At 43.0% G+C, this 17,296-nt stretch overlaps 5 protein-coding genes across 5 annotated transcripts; 4 read left to right on the top strand and 1 right to left on the bottom strand.

Moving 5' to 3' along the window:
• Positions 1 to 937: 937 nt before the first annotated feature.
• Bfra_006389 (putative abc multidrug protein) lies at positions 938 to 5,556 on the top strand (the record flags this gene model as incomplete). The annotated part of the gene is made up of 5 exons (XM_037336762.1): positions 938 to 1,189; positions 1,240 to 1,765; positions 1,821 to 3,337; positions 3,395 to 3,887; positions 3,941 to 5,556. The coding sequence occupies 5 exons, from the start codon at positions 938 to 940 to the stop codon at positions 5,554 to 5,556; spliced, it is 4,404 nt and encodes a 1,467-aa protein (XP_037198128.1).
• A 4,239-nt stretch (positions 5,557 to 9,795) lies between these two features.
• Positions 9,796 to 11,108, top strand: Bfra_006388 (putative endopolygalacturonase 4 protein; the record flags this gene model as incomplete). Its single annotated transcript, XM_037336761.1, has 3 exons — positions 9,796 to 10,465; positions 10,524 to 10,576; positions 10,638 to 11,108. 3 exons carry the CDS (start codon positions 9,796 to 9,798, stop codon positions 11,106 to 11,108), a joined length of 1,194 nt encoding a protein of 397 aa, XP_037198127.1.
• A 215-nt stretch (positions 11,109 to 11,323) lies between these two features.
• Positions 11,324 to 11,821, top strand: Bfra_006387 (uncharacterized protein; the record flags this gene model as incomplete). Its single annotated transcript, XM_037336760.1, has 2 exons — positions 11,324 to 11,509; positions 11,708 to 11,821. 2 exons carry the CDS (start codon positions 11,324 to 11,326, stop codon positions 11,819 to 11,821), a joined length of 300 nt encoding a protein of 99 aa, XP_037198126.1.
• Positions 11,822 to 12,399: 578 nt separating this feature from the next.
• On the bottom strand, positions 12,400 to 15,432 carry Bfra_006386 (putative vacuolar protein sorting-associated protein; the record flags this gene model as incomplete). Its single annotated transcript, XM_037336759.1, has 5 exons — positions 12,400 to 13,773; positions 13,822 to 14,030; positions 14,080 to 14,576; positions 14,627 to 14,894; positions 15,201 to 15,432. The coding sequence occupies 5 exons, from the start codon at positions 15,430 to 15,432 to the stop codon at positions 12,400 to 12,402; spliced, it is 2,580 nt and encodes an 859-aa protein (XP_037198125.1).
• Positions 15,433 to 15,599: 167 nt separating this feature from the next.
• Bfra_006385 (uncharacterized protein) lies at positions 15,600 to 16,830 on the top strand (the record flags this gene model as incomplete). Its single annotated transcript, XM_037336758.1, has 4 exons — positions 15,600 to 15,743; positions 15,793 to 16,350; positions 16,402 to 16,556; positions 16,605 to 16,830. 4 exons carry the CDS (start codon positions 15,600 to 15,602, stop codon positions 16,828 to 16,830), a joined length of 1,083 nt encoding a protein of 360 aa, XP_037198124.1.
• Positions 16,831 to 17,296: the final 466 nt, after the last annotated feature.

The following is a 17,296-nucleotide window of genomic DNA, read 5'->3' as shown; positions in this document are numbered from 1 at the left end:
ACATATTCTACATATTCTACATATTCTACATATTCTACATATTCTACATATTAATAGTGGTATCATACTTTAGATCGAGTAAGGAGGGAGTTTGCTGGAATAATAAATTCATATATGTTAGGAATTGAGTAGGAGATGGGAGATGGGTTGTAATATACTATATACTGGGTAGGAAAATCATTAGATAGGTATCTATCTATGTGTACTCACTCAGTATCCCGAATCGAGCTTAGAGTGGCAGGGAGTGTCTCGCTTATGTGCTTATGTGGTGTGGTGTGGGAAATGATGACTACAGGTATTTAGGCTATTTGTGATGAGAGTAAGGTTTTGATTGATCTACTTTTTTGGTGATTTGGTGGGGAGAGGGGAGGGGAAAAGATGGATGCCTGCTAAAATTTGGTTGCCTGCTTGTATTGCTGTCGTCATCTGTTGACGACGCATTTTAGGTTTGGGTTTGGAGATGAAGGTAGATGGATTTTTTGATTTTGGGTATTGGTTTTTTGTGCAGTGTGGTTGGTGAGAATTCTTCTGCCTGTAAAAAAAAAGCACCGGTGTCTTGTCTTGGTTTCTAGGTTCGAGAGACGGGGAGTATGGTATACGAAGGCAGATGAATTTTTGTAGAATTGATGAGATTCTTCTGTTGGCGAGGAAGGCATCGGTTTTTGTCTTGGTTCCTGGATTTGAGATTGCGCGAGTAGAGGAAGGGATGAGGTGATTTGTAGGTAGGTACCTTGCTTTTGAAGACATCGTGCGCATGCTTATGGGGTTGTGATTTTCTGTAAGAGGATGTATATATATGTAAACTCCGGTTGCTATCGATTAATTTCGTTCCTCAATACTCATCGACAATAGCCTACACACGGGGATATCAGAATCGAATCTTTGGATACTCAATGATGTCAAGTGGTTTACCTACTTGAGATTATTCTTCCTCACTATGGAAATTTATTCAAATGAATCTCTTCAACTAAGAAGACGTAACGAAACTGGTCGTGTGGACGATGGTAATTTCGGACCTTTTTACAAAGTCCCTGGGAAAGCAACATTCGACTTCACACTCCTCTTCGAAGAAACCATTCTCTCAATCGTACCTTCAGTTCTCTTATTATTCCTAGTACCACCGAGAATTCAGCACCTATGGAAATCTCCACGAAAAGTAATCAGAAGCCATATTCTCACCACAAAAGTCGTAAGTTCCAGGTACATATCCTCACTCATCACTTTCTCCTGACGAAATAGATTCTGCTCTCCATCTTCAGCATCCTCCAAATCGTGAACGTAATCACAATCTCTCACTCTCCCCTCAAAACACGTGCCTCACTACCCGCGGCTCTCCTCGCACTCATCGCCACCCTTGGTTTGTGCATTCTATCTTATTTCGAACATAGTAGGAATGTTCGTCCCAGCTCGATCATCAACGCATATCTTTTCTTCACGTTACCATTCGATGCCGCACAGTTGCGAACAAGGTGGCTGCGCGGTGATAATGTAGCGGGTAATGCGATTTCAACGTCTATTTTGGGAGTTAAACTCCTGCTTTTGATTTTGGAAGCGAAGGGGAAAAGAAAGATTCTTTTCCAGAGATATGGGTATCTTTCGACGGAAAGTACGAGTGGATTGTTTGCGAGAAGTTTGTTTTGGTGGCTGAACCCGCTTTTTAGGTTGGGGTTCGGAGGGGTGGTAAGAGATGAGGACTTATTCGTGGCTGATGGAGAGTTGTTGTCGGATGCTTGTGAGGATAGGTTGAGAAAATATTGGGAAAAACGTCTGATATCAACTTTTTGTCATGGTTTCGTCGGAGAATGCTGATAGATGTATAGGCACGAAATATCCTCAAAATCACACTTTGATGTGGGTAATGCTACGAGCAATGTTAGGACCGCTTACTGCATCTATTCTACCACGTCTAGCATTAACATTCTTCCGCTTTATGCAACCCTTCCTCATCAATAAAATTGTCTCTCTCGTTAGTAATACCAACTCCGAATCATCCAACAATGGCTGGGGCCTAATCGCCGCTTCCGGACTCATATATATTGGTCTAGCCCTCACAACAAGCGCATCTCAACACAAGGTCAATCGCATGACGACTATGGTACGAGGCGCTCTCATCAGCGCCATCTATTCCCACACTCTCGAACTCTCCCTACCAAATCTCGACCAATCCGCAGCAGTGACTCTTATGTCTTCAGATGTCGAACGTATCTGTGTCGCCTTACAGCCGATCCATAATCTCTGGGCTAGTCCCCTCGAAATCGTACTAGCGATTTGGTTATTACAAAGGGAGATCGGCATTGCACTTTTAGGACCATTATTCGTAACGATAACAGCGGTCTCGGGCCCGTTTTTCATGGCGAAATATATGGGTGCTGCGCAGAAGCTTTGGATGGATAGGATTCAGATGAGAATCGATACGTCGGTGAAAATGCTGCAATCTATAAAGGGAGTTAAGATGTTAGGTCTTAGCGAGAGAACATCGAGCGTTATTTCTCAACTGAGAGAAAATGAGATCAGGAATTCTCTGAAAATGAGGAGGTTATTTGTGGTTATGATTGCTTTTGGTAATGTGTCTGATATTTTCGCGCCCGGTGCGGCTTTCATCATATATGCTATTGTGGCATCGGTGAATGGGAAAGTTCTGGATGTTTCATCGGCATTTACTGCGTTGTCGCTTATTGCGTTGCTGGTTGCGCCTATTCGAGCGATTGTGTTTGCGGTTCCACCGCTTATTGCTTCGGTGGGATGTTTAGATCGTATTGAGAGTTTTCTTACTTCCGCTACGAAGAGGGATCATCGTCTTGTATCACAGCGAGTGCAAGGTTTATCAAGTGGCCATACCAGCCTTGGGATATCATCTAGAGATGTATCTGCAAGCTCTGAGATTGAGCTGGAGATTACGATGGTGAGAGCAGACAAGTCAGAATCACCGGCAACGATTGCTGTCAAAAATCTATTTCTCGCTTGGTCAACTGAGTCCCCTCCAGTCGTTACCGATGTATCGTTTTCCATTCCACCCGCCACCCTAACAATGATCATCGGACCAATTGGCAGCGGGAAATCCAGTCTTCTCAAAGGTCTTTTAGGAGAAATCCCTTCGACAAAAGGAAATGTCTATATCAACCACTCTCAAGTTGCACTTGTGGATCAAACCTCTTGGATTCAAAATTGCAGTATTAGAGATAATATTATCGGGACTAGCGACTATGAATCTGCATGGTATCAAAGAGTCATACATGTTTGTGCTTTGGAGAATGATATTGAAGGAATGATAGAGGGTGATAATACTATTGCGGGATCTGGAGGAGCTGCGCTTTCGGGAGGCCAGAAATTGAGAATCGTATGTTTGATTGATGTTTTTACCGGTATGGTAATGTTTAGAAACTGATATTGTTAGGCACTTGCTCGGGCAGTTTACTCCCGTCATAAAATTTTGATGTTGGATGATGTATTCAGTGGTCTGGATATCGTTAGTGAAGAACAGATTTTTACTCGCTTACTCGGTAGACACGGATTGCTTCGTCAATTAGGTATTACGACTATACTAGTTACTCATGCGGCACATCGTTTATCGTATGCGGATGATATAATCGCTTTGAGTGTTCGTGGTACAGTCGCGGAACAAGGAACATTTTATGATCTAACTAGGAAAAATGGATACGTATCTAGTCTTGCAACGAAACGGGTGATAGAGGAAGACACGTCTAAAGAGTCTGAATCTGTGGATATGAAAGATGATGATACAGCGAGACAAATCGCGTGTGCGGATCTCGAGCGTCCGATTGGGAGCTGGGCGACTTATCAATATTATTTTGAGAGTTTGGGATGGTGGAATATGGGAATGTGGACGGGGATGATAGTTTGTTATTCTTTACTATTGCAATTTCCTAGTAAGTCAAGCCACTTCTATTCAACCTTGAGCTTGTTTGCACACATACTAAAGGTTCAGAACTCTGGATTAAATTCTGGACAAGTGCCATTGCCATTCATGGAAGTTCAATCAATGGTTTCTACCTCGGTATACTCATAGCTGTTGAGGTAGCATCCATGCTTCTACTCATGATCCTCACCAGCATACTTCTCTTGAAAATGATCCCCCAGTCCGCCACCATCTTACACACCGCACTTCTCACCACCATTTCTAACGCCCCTCTCTACTTCCTCACCAAAACAGACACAGGATCAATCATCAACCGCTTGAGTCACGACCTCTCGGTCCTCGATTCAGAACTCCCCATTGCGTTCCTAATCGTCATTAACAACATTTTCACATCTCTCATCCAAGCCCTCCTCATCTGTATCTCTGCCTCCTATTTCTCCCTCGCACTCCCTTTCATTCTCATCCTAATTTACCTCCTCCAAAAGTACTATCTCCGCACCTCTCGACAAATCCGCCTCATGGATCTCTCATCCAAAGCACCCCTCCACACACATTTCCTCGAAACCCTCACTGGACTCCTCACCATCCGCGCATTCGGTTTCCACACTGTCATGCAACAACGCCATGCAAAGCTCCTAGATAATTCCCAGAAACCTTTTTACCTACTCTATTGCATCCAAGTATGGTTAATGCTCGTCATCGATCTTTTGGTTGCCGCTCTGGCGATTCTGCTCGTCGCGCTAGTGGTGAAATTGAGATATACCACTGATGCGGGTCTAGTAGGTGTGGCGTTGGTGAATATTATGGGATTTAATACTACGCTTTCGGCGGTAATTATTCATTGGACGGCGACGGAAACGAGTGTGGGAGCGGTGGAAAGGATCAGATCGTTTGTGCGTGGGACTCCGGACGAAAATCGAAAAGAAGATGAGGATACTGAAGAGGGAGAGACAGAGGTAGAGGTACCGGAAGATTGGCCCAATAGAGGTGCAATTCGAATTCAGAACGTAACAGCATCATATTCCAAAGACCAAGAACCATGCTTACGAAACATCAATCTTGATATTCCCGCAGGTCAAAAAATCAGTATCTGCGGTGCTTCCGGCGCGGGAAAATCATCTTTCATCGTGTTACTTCTGCATATGCTGGAAGTACAGCAGGGATCAATAATGATCGATGGGATTGACATCCTCAAGATTCCACGACAAATTTTGCGAGAACGTATGGTTGTTATACCGCAAGATCCAGTTTTTGTCAACGGTTCGATTCGCCAGAATCTCGATCCCTTTTCTCTGCAACAGGATGATGTGGAAATTATAGCTGTTTTAGAGAAATTGGGACTTTTTCTTCCTGGAGTGATTGAGATCGAGGGGCTTTCTGATGACTTTGATCCGTATTTGTTATCGCATGGACAGCGACAACTCTTTTGTCTGGCGCGTGCGGTGCTAGGGTATAGATGGATAGCGAGGGTGAAGAAGAGGTGTCCGATTGTGGTTATGGATGAGGTGAGTGCGAGTGTGGATGTGGAGACAGAGGAGGTGATGAAGAGGATTGTGGGGGAGGAGTTTGGAAGAGCGACGGTGCTAGGGGTTGCGCATAGGGAGGGCATGGTTCGGGCGTGCGAGAGAATGGTGGTTTTTGCGAAGGGGAGAGTGTTAGAGGGTAGTAGGAGGAATTGAATTGTTTTGGGGTGTGAGAAAACACAGAGAAGTAGAGAGGGGGGCGGAGATAGAGAGAATCAGATTATCAGAGAGAGGGAGAGAGAGTTTAGAGTGCAAAGATTGTTGTATGTTGGATGGGAAAGTATTGTGGAAAGCTTTATCTAGAGAATATTTAACAGAAGCCAATCTACCATAGCAATGTCAGTAGAGTAACAAAGATGGAATCTCATGCGTTGAAAAGTTTTTTACTATCAGAAATAAGAGCGCTTTCCCATCAGAGCAGATTTATCATCTTTCTATTGATATTCTCACTGAATATCAAATTATCAACCAACTTTTCAAATCCCAAACATAGAATTAATCCGTTGATATTCTCAAAATACTAATAGTCGGCTCATTTGTAAAATCGATCCGTTTCTAGCAGACCCCATACCTCGAACCTCAAAGCTGAGCAACGATATACCTCTAGGTCGAGTTTACATGCAACTAGATTTGATAGATATGACTAAATAGAATATCATCGGTAGGCATCATCTCTCATCGATAGTTATCTATAGCTTCTCTTCCATCCTTTATACTTCTCAATCTCATTTGAACTTGTCAATCTCTACCTTTTGAATCTCTGTGGACACTTCATGATATCGAATAGTATCTATACATGGCTTGAAGCGCTTAACAGTACGTCTGAGTCTCTTGTATCATATGATAGAGCACTTGAAAATCTGTATATGATATAGAATTTTGTGGGAGTGAAGGAAGAAGATGCTTTGTAGGCAGAAGTGTAGGGTCAATGGGATACTTGATATCTGATCTCTTGAGTAGCTGTTCTAAGTTCCATTTAGCTAGAGGACCGCCTATTCGTGGGAGAATTTGGACAGTCTTTAAGTTATAATGCTATTTAGAGTATCAACTGGAAGGGGACAATACAATAGAAGTATTGAATGGTTTCGCTAGTAGAAACTCCGGCCTTCTCTCTCACCGAGTGGCTGTCGCCCCTCGGCATGAATAATATAAACAAGATTTAAAAATCTGATTCCTCTTTCAAGAGTGAAGAATTAGTCAGTAAATCAATTTCTCGTTGTCAAAGTTCGAAACCCAAAGACTTGAAAGTTAATAATCGATAGAAATACGAATTCTACTATATTTTCAACGCACTTTTAGAGCAAATTTGACAGCACGAAATTGAAGTGATGTTGAATATTCTTTGAGTTTTGAAGTTTAGTCATTCTTAACCTTAGCATCGAGGATCCTCCTGATCTGTCAGATCAAAAGACCCTTGATTTCTAGATTCTAGATTATAGTTTAACATCCTGTTTTCCCCGTCCACCCCGAGGGTCCGAGAGTGTCGAGGTTTCATGAACTAGTATGTCACATCCGATGTATACCCCTATCACAGCCGATTACCCTGCATTCATCCCATTCTACAAGATTTAAGTTTAAATGTAGAGTTACATCGAACCATAACAACATATCGTATGGTATCCAATCACATTCCTCGGAATCTGTTGAATTGATATATTCTAAACACTCCTTAGGTACTTGCCAGTTCGCGCTTTGTGAACAGTTTTTCCACAAGTACCACGGCGTCGATTAGTTGAATAGCTATCCCCCATTTTGATCATCGCTTTAGAACACTCGACGAGCTGGATAGGTACACCTGCTACCTACGTATACCTACCTACTCAACCATTCCTCGCTGTACAAGTGCACCTACCACCTTGATGAATACTAGGATGTTTTTTGCCCTGGCATATCTGACAAGGGCTCTGTTTACTTATTGAAAAAGTTTAAATCTTATCAGATAAAAGTATATTCCTATATACTGAGAGCTCTAGACCTTTTCTACTTACAAATATACCTTTTAGAAGGTAGGTATACTCGTACTTGTCCTGTCAAAAATTGTACAACGTCGCTAAGAAGAAAAGTAGGTTAGTTGTCATATTATACTTTATCATCTTGCAGTATACACATCTAGCTTCGGAGTTGTGTACATTTTTACGGCACGAGAGCCTCCTTGATAATGAACGAGGCGATTCCTGATCAGAATCGGCTGAGAAAGAGCTTCGATTGGATTGTGAGATGCCGGTGGGATTCAAGGGTCGATATCCGTAGAAGAAGAACTATTTTAGGTGAAGGGGTTTGTAATTTTACATCGAGTTTCGAAATTCGATAGTTTGGGGGGTGGCGAGGGATTAGATCAGGTTTATAAGATTTGGTCTTGATTTTTCTTCTTCTCTGGTACAGTTTCTATACATACAGGATTACAAGGCAATAATAAAGAACTCGACGTTGATGAGATGGTTGATATTCGCTTCGATGAATTCAAGACATCGACTTCAGGTTCGGAACTATATAACCGCTTTAAAAAGCTAAATCATCTAATATGAAATTATGGAGTTATTAGATGAAAGGAATGATGAGGCGAAGATAGAAGTCTTATGCGAGTCCGACGTGATCAGTTCCGTGACGAACCACGTTATTTGTGGAGTCAGAAAGACTAAAAGTACCAAGGTACAAAGCTCCGCTGCTAAGAAAACTAGGGCTCCATCAGGACGAAAATACTAGGATCTCAAAATCGTCGTTCCCTTCTCAAAATTGTATATATTAAATGATTGCGTAAGTATCTTGAATTAATCTTCCGTACTTGTGTAGACATAGAAATATGTGAAAGTTTATTCTCTCTTAGATTGCTGAAACTCTTCGATCAGAAGTCTTATCAAATCAATTCCAATGGCTATTTGACTTTAAAATAAAGGTGTGATCACACCTTTCAAGATCATGATCTTGAAAGATGCTTGATCTTTGACGTGTTTGATGTTCCGATTTTCCCGTCTTGATCTCATGGTGCCGGGTTCCTAGATAGTCAATTAGCCCTCTTGTCGAGTGCGTCTTGCGGTATGTGCATCTAGGTTCGGGGGATCCATAAGTCAACTTGGAAAAGCAAATACTTTTGAACTTTTGATATTGGAAATAATCGCTGCTAATGCCCCCACATGGCTTAATGTGGACGGTGGAGACGTCATCTCATTTCCTTGCTGGTACTTGAATTTCGAATCGAGCGGTGTTGAAGGATAAACCCCTATCGAACTACATGGGCCCTAGCTTAGTTTAACTTGCTTTGGCATTTTCTATTTTGCCTAATTGAGCCAACGTGCTTTTTCTCCCACTTCTGAAGATTGATGGGATGAACTTTTCGATTTATTAACCTTTAAACTTTTCTGACTGGTTGTCTTTATTTTCTCCGGAGTTTGCACACAGGTTTGGTAGACAGAGCCGTCACCGGGTATGGAATGGTAAAACTGGGGTACATTAGCACTCTGTAACTTGCATGTTTCCCCATTGTGTTCGCAAGCCACATACCATAAATTACCCGACTCTTCGGGCTGCATGAATCATTTACCGCTTCTAATTGTTTGTATGTGAGAATAATTTTGTTATACCTACCTGGGCCCTGGGTAGCTAGAGTCTAGAATAATGAGAATACCAAATTTTCTTTTCTATATAATATATTTAGTAGTTTCATTTGTAGTTGATTTATGGTTCTAATTTAATCGGAGAGATAGTGGTTCTCATTTCCGATGCCTCTTTTCTTTTGTTCCCGAGTGCCCGAGTCTTCCTGCACGCTCACCCCCACAGATTTCTAGTCTCTGAAACACCATCAACCACCACCCTAATCTTTTGGGCGGCCCCACCACACGTGTGATTGGAATCATTGGATCATCTTAGATTAAACAATGCGAGCCAAGATGGAATATAAAAAACACGGAACATTTCTGGGGCACACGTGGTAGTTGCAAAGTCCACCGGAACATTTACAACGGACATTATTTTTGTTCGGCAGATAGGAGAACCGTTAGGCTAAAAGGGGGAACCCTGGCCATAGGTGGGATTACTTTTGGACTGTAGAGTAAAAAGCATTCTGACTCTGTAGGAGGGCATAACAACTAGCGAAAGTGGATAGTGTGAAAGGATCAGGAGAGGAAAACATGGAAAGGTTCAACGAGCTTACCCTCAAGGGTAGGGATACTATGGACCATAGCTAAGCCAAGATTTCTATTCCATGCAACGATATCAATTAGCCGCTTGGTGCAACTTGTTCGTACTGTTGTATTCCGTGTACCCAGGAGTACTCCTGAAGAATTTGTATAAAGCCATCTCTTAGCCATCTCTTAGCTATCTCTTGGCCAGCTCTATCTTCCAACACTTCTTCTCACATCCTTCTTGGCTATCTTAGTTGATCAATCTAACCGCACAATCATGCCTTCCACCAAGTCCATGGCAGCTATGCTGCTCTCCGCCATGACATTGGCACCCGCCTTGGCTAACCCTATTGCGGCCCCAATGCCAACCGCTGCCCCAAGCCCTGTCGACGTTGAATCTGCCTTTGTCGAGCGCAACATCGAGAAGCGTGCCGCAACCTGTACCTTCAGTGGCTCTCTCGGTTACTCCTCCGCCAGTAAATCTAAGGCATCATGCTCAACTATCATCCTTAAGGAATTGACTGTCCCCGGTGGTGTCACTCTTGACATGACCGATCTCCCTGATGATACTACCGTCATCTTCCAAGGAGAGACATCATTCACCTACAAGGAGTGGGAAGGACCACTTTTTGCCGTCAGCGGAAACAACATCAAGGTCGCAGGATCCAACGCCGACACTGCCATTCTTAACGGAAATGGTGCTTCTTACTGGGACGGTGAGGGTGGAAGCGGTGGCAAGACTAAGCCAAAGTTCTTCCAAGCTCACGACTTGACCGATTCGCTTATTGAGACTCTTACCATTCTCAACCCACCTGTTCAGGTTTTCAGTATCAACGGTGTTTCAAACCTTGAATTGGCTTACATCACTGTCGATGCTTCCGCTGGTGATGCTTTGGGCAAGAACACCGATGCTTTTGACATTGGTGCTTCCGACACTGTCCTTATTGGTATGTTAGATCGAAATGCCTCAGTCCAGCATTAATGCCGTACTAATTTATTGCACAGAGTACGCCACTGTCTACAACCAAGATGATTGCGTTGCTATCAACTCTGGAAGCGTATGTCCACAATCCACCATGCCCCTCACTGTCCCCAAGTCCCACTAACATTGATATTCAGCACATTACCTTCAAGAATGGTTACTGCTCAGGTGGCCACGGTCTTTCCATCGGATCCGTAGGAGGACGTGATAACAACACCGTCGATACTGTCTCTTTCCTCGACTCCACTGTCACCAAGTCCGTCCAAGCTATCCGTATCAAGACTATCGCCGGTGACACCGGATCCGTCAACAACGTCGAATACGATGGCATCACCATGAGCAGCATCTCCAAATACGGTATCCTCATCGAGCAAAACTACGATGGTGGTGATCTCCACGGAGATCCTACCACTGGTGTCCCCATTACCGACTTGACCATCAAGAACATTGTCGGTACCGGCGCTGTCGCCTCTTCCGGATATGATGTCGTTGTTGTCTGCGGTAGTACCTCTTGCAAAACCTGGACTTGGTCTTCTGTTGCCGTTACTGGTGGTAAGACATACGCTTCTTGCCAGAACGTCCCAACTGTTGTTGGTGGTTGCTCTTAAGCGATCAATAAAAGGAATTCTGGAGCTTTTTAGCCGAAGATCATTTTAAGCTGCATGGAAAGTTGAAAGATAGAGAACCCTTTTTAGGCTCTTTGATCTGAGTTGTACATATCATATTCTCTTCGCTATACATATTTAGAATTCTATTTCTTGAACTATATTGCCATTTATAAGTATCTTGAAACAGTAATAGCTGTGCATTGCGACTTTTGATCATGACCTTTGTGGTAGACATGAATGCAAAAACCAGTGCTCAGACCCCAGTGCCAAAGTATCCTATCTTTGAACATCATTGTGATGATGAAGTTATCAAGCAGATGTATAGCCTAAATGTTCGTGGTATGGTCTTCGAAAGCAGCGTTGCATACACACCCTGTAATGTTGTAAGTCTCAAAGTTTTGGTAATTGTAAGGTTATACACATATTCGAAGGTGTCTAGCAATGTCGCCAGAGGCAAGATATATTTTTGAAGTAGCGAGTCTCATTGTAGGTAACATCTGGCTCTTCATCGACAAAATTGTCGATATATATAAAACCCTTATAGACTGAGAAATGACATGATTACTCTCAAGTACTGCTTGTGTAAGAACTTGACCTAGAATAATTTATTCCATGAAGTCTTGCTCGGCTGGCTGGGTCTTCGATCTGTTTGTTGCATGGTAGTCGAGGTTGATGATGCTCGTGGGTCAAATCAAATGGCGGTGAACCCATGACAAGCGCCTAAGCTCTTCAGCGCTGCATAGTCACGTGATTGGAGTCTATGAGCCCGTGCGGCCCTGGAAACATCACGATCCTCCTCCTAGAATTTATTATTACATCTGATTTCGAATTTCAACCGGAATCCAAGCTTTCATCTTTATTTCTATTTTCGTAAGTATAATATAACCTTTTTTTCTTTTTGAAAAAAAATAAAAATTCTTTGTCTTCCCTGCTTCCTAGGTTCTCTATTGCAAAGTGTAATCTGCTAGAACTCGTTCATATCTGGTTGGATGACAATATGAATAGAGGGCGCCAGTGGAAGTGGGAGGTGGAAAGTCAAGGGTGTTCATCTTGATACGCTTCTTTGTCTTTTATTTCCTCTATTAAAATCTGTCTAATATCTATTTTATAGTCTCGAACATTACATAGATCAAATTACTGTCTTTGTATTCGAAGAGATTAAGAAAGGAAAAGAACTCAAACTCCCCTCCCTCTAAGTACCACTCAAAAAGGCTTAAAGGCAAAAAAGAGGAATTATTTTGATTGTATTTGGGATTAAACTCCTTACTCTTCGTTGATCAAGTCAAAGATACTATTTCTTCAATCCTCCTACGACTCCAATTCTCTCTACCTCCTTATACTCCACACTTCCCGCCGTGCAACCTGCTAAAACTCTTTCCCACTCCCCTACATCTTTAATCTTGACACATTCCTCTGCAGCCTTTACTCTCATCCCGCACTTTTCCCAAAGTTCCACAATCTCCTTTCCTTTGACTTCCCCTTGCGCTCTTATCTTCTCCACAAAACTCCCTGCCAGTTTTTGATTTCCAGCATTCAGGATAAGTGTATAGAATGGCAACCAGCCGATTGGAGATTTACGATTTTTAGATATTTCTTCGAGAGCGGACCAATCGCGTTTTGAGACAAGAGCACGGAGACGTATCCATGTAGATGTTTTTTCCGGCATTTTGAATTCTGTGGTGAGTTTTTTGGCACGCGAAGTGTAGCCTAGTTTTATTAATTTGAAGAGAGTTTCGTTCAGGGAGAGACCTGTAAATGATTCTGTGAGGTCGCGGTCAAGAGATTCTTGCATTCTCAACAGTAGGGAAGCTTCGTGGAGAGCTCTGAGCTCGAAAGATGTTTCTTTGGAGTCTGAGAGGAGTTTTGCAGCAAGTGCGAGTTTGTCGGATGCAGTGCGTGAATCGGGTTGTTGGAGAGCTTCGCGGATAAAGACGTTAGCACCATCAACACGACGATCGTCTTGGTAGTATAGATCTTTCAGGAGAGACGAATCTTCTGTTCGCGCTGAGGATTCGACAAGGGAGGTAGCGATGGGTCGAGTGTTTATTACGCGGAAGAAGGAGGCAAGGGGGAGAGACTTTTTGAGATGTAAAAGTACGTAGATTATTAGATCTGAGTCTCCGGATTCGATAGCCTTGTCGAGAGCGATTTCATCTTCTTCCATGGAGAGAAGAAGGGGTACTTGTTTTCCGGCGCGAGGTTCGTGGTTTAGGAGGGCGGTGGCTAAACGGCCGCGCCCTTCGTCGTAGGCTGCTCGGGCAATTTCTTCAAATGAAATGCCGCGTTTGCCGGAAAGTTTTTCGACAATTACGCGACAGATTGTGTCTTCATCTTCGGATCCTATACGGACTTTCTGGGAAGCCCAGTGCACATAGATTCTGTCGGTTGGAAGTCGTAGATAATCGGAGATCTTGAGTGCTAAGAGATATTCTCGACGGTTGATGAGACGTCTAACAAGATTTTCGGGAGTTAGGCGTAAAAATTGTTCGTATGACAGAGGTATGCCAATTTCGTAATATCGAACAGCGTTCAGCACTCGGAGTGTTTCGGTCATATCTACAAAATCATCACTGTTGTAGATATCAAGCACCGATTTACCGAATGAAGCAGCCTTGAGAAGTTGTTTCTGCCAATGGATGTTGAATTCATGACCAGCTGCTTTGACCTAAATGCGGTAAGCTATGAATTCAAAATTCTGTGTAAGATTACTTACACAAGTATCAACTGCCTCTACTAAGTGAGGTCTAATCAACTGTATGTTATCATCTGCTTTTGGAGACTGCTGCTCCAACTGCTCGACTGCATCCAATAATATCGAGGCTGGCGATTCTGTGCCGAACCGAAAGGTTTCGTCGGTTACTTCCGGTACTTTTTGCAAAAAATCACAAACATCATTGGTTATCAAACGAACGCCATCATGATCTATTCAGTGGTTAGCTGGAGGCCTAACCAACTCCAGGGGGTTACAAACCAGCAATTACATGAACTCGACCATCATAATAAAATTTTGCGGCAGCATTTTTAGGGCCAATGAGATGTACTTCATCCTCCCAAGCAACAACTACTGCATCATTGCCACACCATTGGACGTCTTTGGGAGGAGTTTTCGATCTGGAGTTGTATTCACTCAATCTGCTTTGGAAGTCGCTCGTGATGACATATGCGTTTCCTGTTTCTGTGTAAAGGGCGACAAATTTTCCATTTGGCGATACACTGATATGAGTGAAGGGTCCGATGTCTAGAAAACGATCTTCGGATTCAGCTGCGTCTACGACGTGTATGGTTTGATCAATGCTCAGAAGAACTTCAACTGATCTAGATAATGTATATGTCGGTGGTATCAGTGTCCATGAATGAACATCGCCTTCTGGGGGCGTTGCTAATAATTTTGGACGTGGCTCTTCATATCTAGATACCGAGATTAGGTGATTATTTGAGAGCAAGGCCACAAACCCGGTGCCGTAGAATCTGTTTCGTTGGTGAGCTCGCAGTCAATTTGAAGTATGTCTAACACAAACCTGCAAGCTATCACACCTAATTCCTCAGCACCATTTCCAAGAGAAAATTGATTAAAATCTCCTTGCAAGTCATAGTAACATCTTACAGTGCCATCAGCGGTGACAACAATAAGCTTTTCGTCTTCGGTCCAGCCGAGGCCTTTAATAGAACCTTGGTCCCAATTGATCCTTCTGATCAGCTTTCCAGCACAACTGTATATATCGATACTAGATTTAGATGCTTGTGATCCTCGAAATGTTTGGAGCTTTGTTTCGTCTCGGTATAGGGCTGAATCAAGTATCATGTAAGCAAATGAAAACATCAAAGTATTGGGCCCACATGCGTTTTTAAGTCTGTAGACTCAGAAATCCGGTAATTTCATGTGTCCACTGGGAGCACTAGTTCTAGAGGCTCCGACGGGTGCATGCCACTCAGTAGATGAGGTGTCGCAATCATCTAACTTGCCCCTTGATGAGATTGACTGCAGCACCCGTCGCCTCCCAGATTCTAAGACCCTTTAGAAAGATTAAACAGTAGAGTGACTCTAGTAAAAATAATTTGTTTCCGATATCAAAAAGGAATAACGCAACGCACCAATTGCTCCTCCATATGAGCATCCCGTGACCACGTAGTTTTCGAGCTCTAGGTCCTGGTCAAATACAGCTGTATACAACTGTATCTTCCGATAGAACTTATCCCCCACCTTCTCCCATTCTGCAGTTGGACTTGTCATTTCAATATTGTTTGACTGTTCATTATAGTTGGGATGGTAATTGTTGTTGCTTCGAGTTGCTGGTTCAATCGTGAAGAGCTCCCGGTTTAACATGTGGTCAAAGCTTGACGCTAGTGATCATCAACAACATTCAATGTTATGCGATCGACTTCAGTGTAGATCCGAGTTATGACATCCGACCAGTGAAGCATCCAATTTGTTTCTGTAAATATTCCACCTAAGAAATGGGATTTGGGTGAAACCATTCTCTTCATGGATTGATGGCAGACGAGGAGTTGATCAATAAAATCCACGAGCTCAGCGACTTGGAGCTCGCCGCACTGATATGTTTAGTCGCAGAAGAGCACTGTATCATTGATACAGATCCCGACGCTCTAGGTGATCTCGTACAAGAGTTACAGCTGGTAAATATACCTCCCTTCGATATCCTCGCAAGCTGCTAATGCTTAGTAGGTCGCATCTAAAGTCTTCGGCTTAACCTATGCTGTTATCGATTGCAATAGCCACACCACTCTCGATGATTTTGCACATGCTATTCTTTCCGTTGATGCGGCTCCTACTCGAACCAATTCTCCTGCGATAAGTCGTCGCGACTCTTACTTCCTACAAACGCCCGCTTTTCAATCAATCAATAGACCGCCTGCACCGGAAACGACCGACAATAAAAGGATAGCAAATGTAATCATCGCTAGGAATCTCCATGAAGCGCCGCAGCAGATACAGATTCAAGCATTAGAGCTAATGCGAACGAAACGACTGTTCACAAGGACATCCATACAAAATGCGCCAAAGCGTTTCTTGTTTATTGCTGCTATAGCAGGCGGAGAGGGCCCAAGGTTGACAAAACATCTCAATGATTACATGTTCATTTCCCATGTACATGACCCTGAGGATGGGTTCCCGAACCTAGAAGATATGTTTACGGACGATACTAGTTCCACATTATCAGTCGTGAAAAGGAGTCCAACAATACAGACGGAAGAGAGTTTATGGGCGAGAATATCTCCGATGGTTGGTGGTCAAATGCATGTGGCTGAGTTATTATTACTAATAAGGATGTAGGATATCGAAAGTTTAGCCCAGCAAAGTAAAAATACTACAGTCAGTGTCGAGGTCAAGCAATATCAACAAAACATCGCTTCATTCCTTAGAATTCATCGCGCTGTAGCGACGGGTATATCTGCGATTGCCACAAAGCATTTTGATAAGCTTGTTAGGTAAGAATGACCTAATATGTACACGAAATTTGTTCTGATACCAATCAGATGCCTCGCGCCGTTGCACGGCCTTCCATATGCTACCCCATCTCTTATTGCTCTTGCCGCCAGAAAGATATACCTTCATCGCATTGAGATCGTAAGTCCAGAAAGAGAACGTAGTATGCAGTGGGGAAGTGACTTAGATGCTATTAGAGAAATGTTGGATGGTATAGGACCAGAGGAAGTGATTGAAGATGTGTTGGGTAGTGCAGGGGCCGAGGCTCCCTTGTAGAGTAAATCAACTAATTGAGAATATCAGAAAGTTGATATCAACGGAGTGTTAGTAGCACCTATCAGTCATGATCATAAATGTGTAGCAGTAATGTGACATGGCATATCGGCATATCGGCAGAATGGCCAACGTCGGTCCTGTGATTACAGAAGTTTGAGAGTTTGTACCAGTTCCCAGCCCCATTGATATTCGAATGTGCGCAAGAGGATGCCAAGTGGGATTTTTGAATGGCATTATGTGATGAATTGAATCGTCTCGCGGACTTTGCAATAGTAGTATCTACTCACCACTTCGTTCATACGACTAAACTTCACTTACGTCACACTCGTCTCACCGTCTCCGCTTAATCATGCACACCAAAAGGCATCTAAAATTGAATTTTGAATTCACCCAAAGACAACCACGAGGAATACCAGTCGCAAATTGAATACACTTCTTAAAAAGTTATATGAGAAACAGTTCTATG

The sequence above is a fragment of the Botrytis fragariae genome (assembly GCF_013461495.1).
Source record: "Botrytis fragariae strain BVB16 chromosome Unknown tig00000000, whole genome shotgun sequence".
Classification (NCBI taxonomy): Eukaryota; Fungi; Ascomycota; class Leotiomycetes; order Helotiales; family Sclerotiniaceae; genus Botrytis; species Botrytis fragariae.
This window is presented reverse-complemented; position numbering and strand designations above follow the sequence as displayed.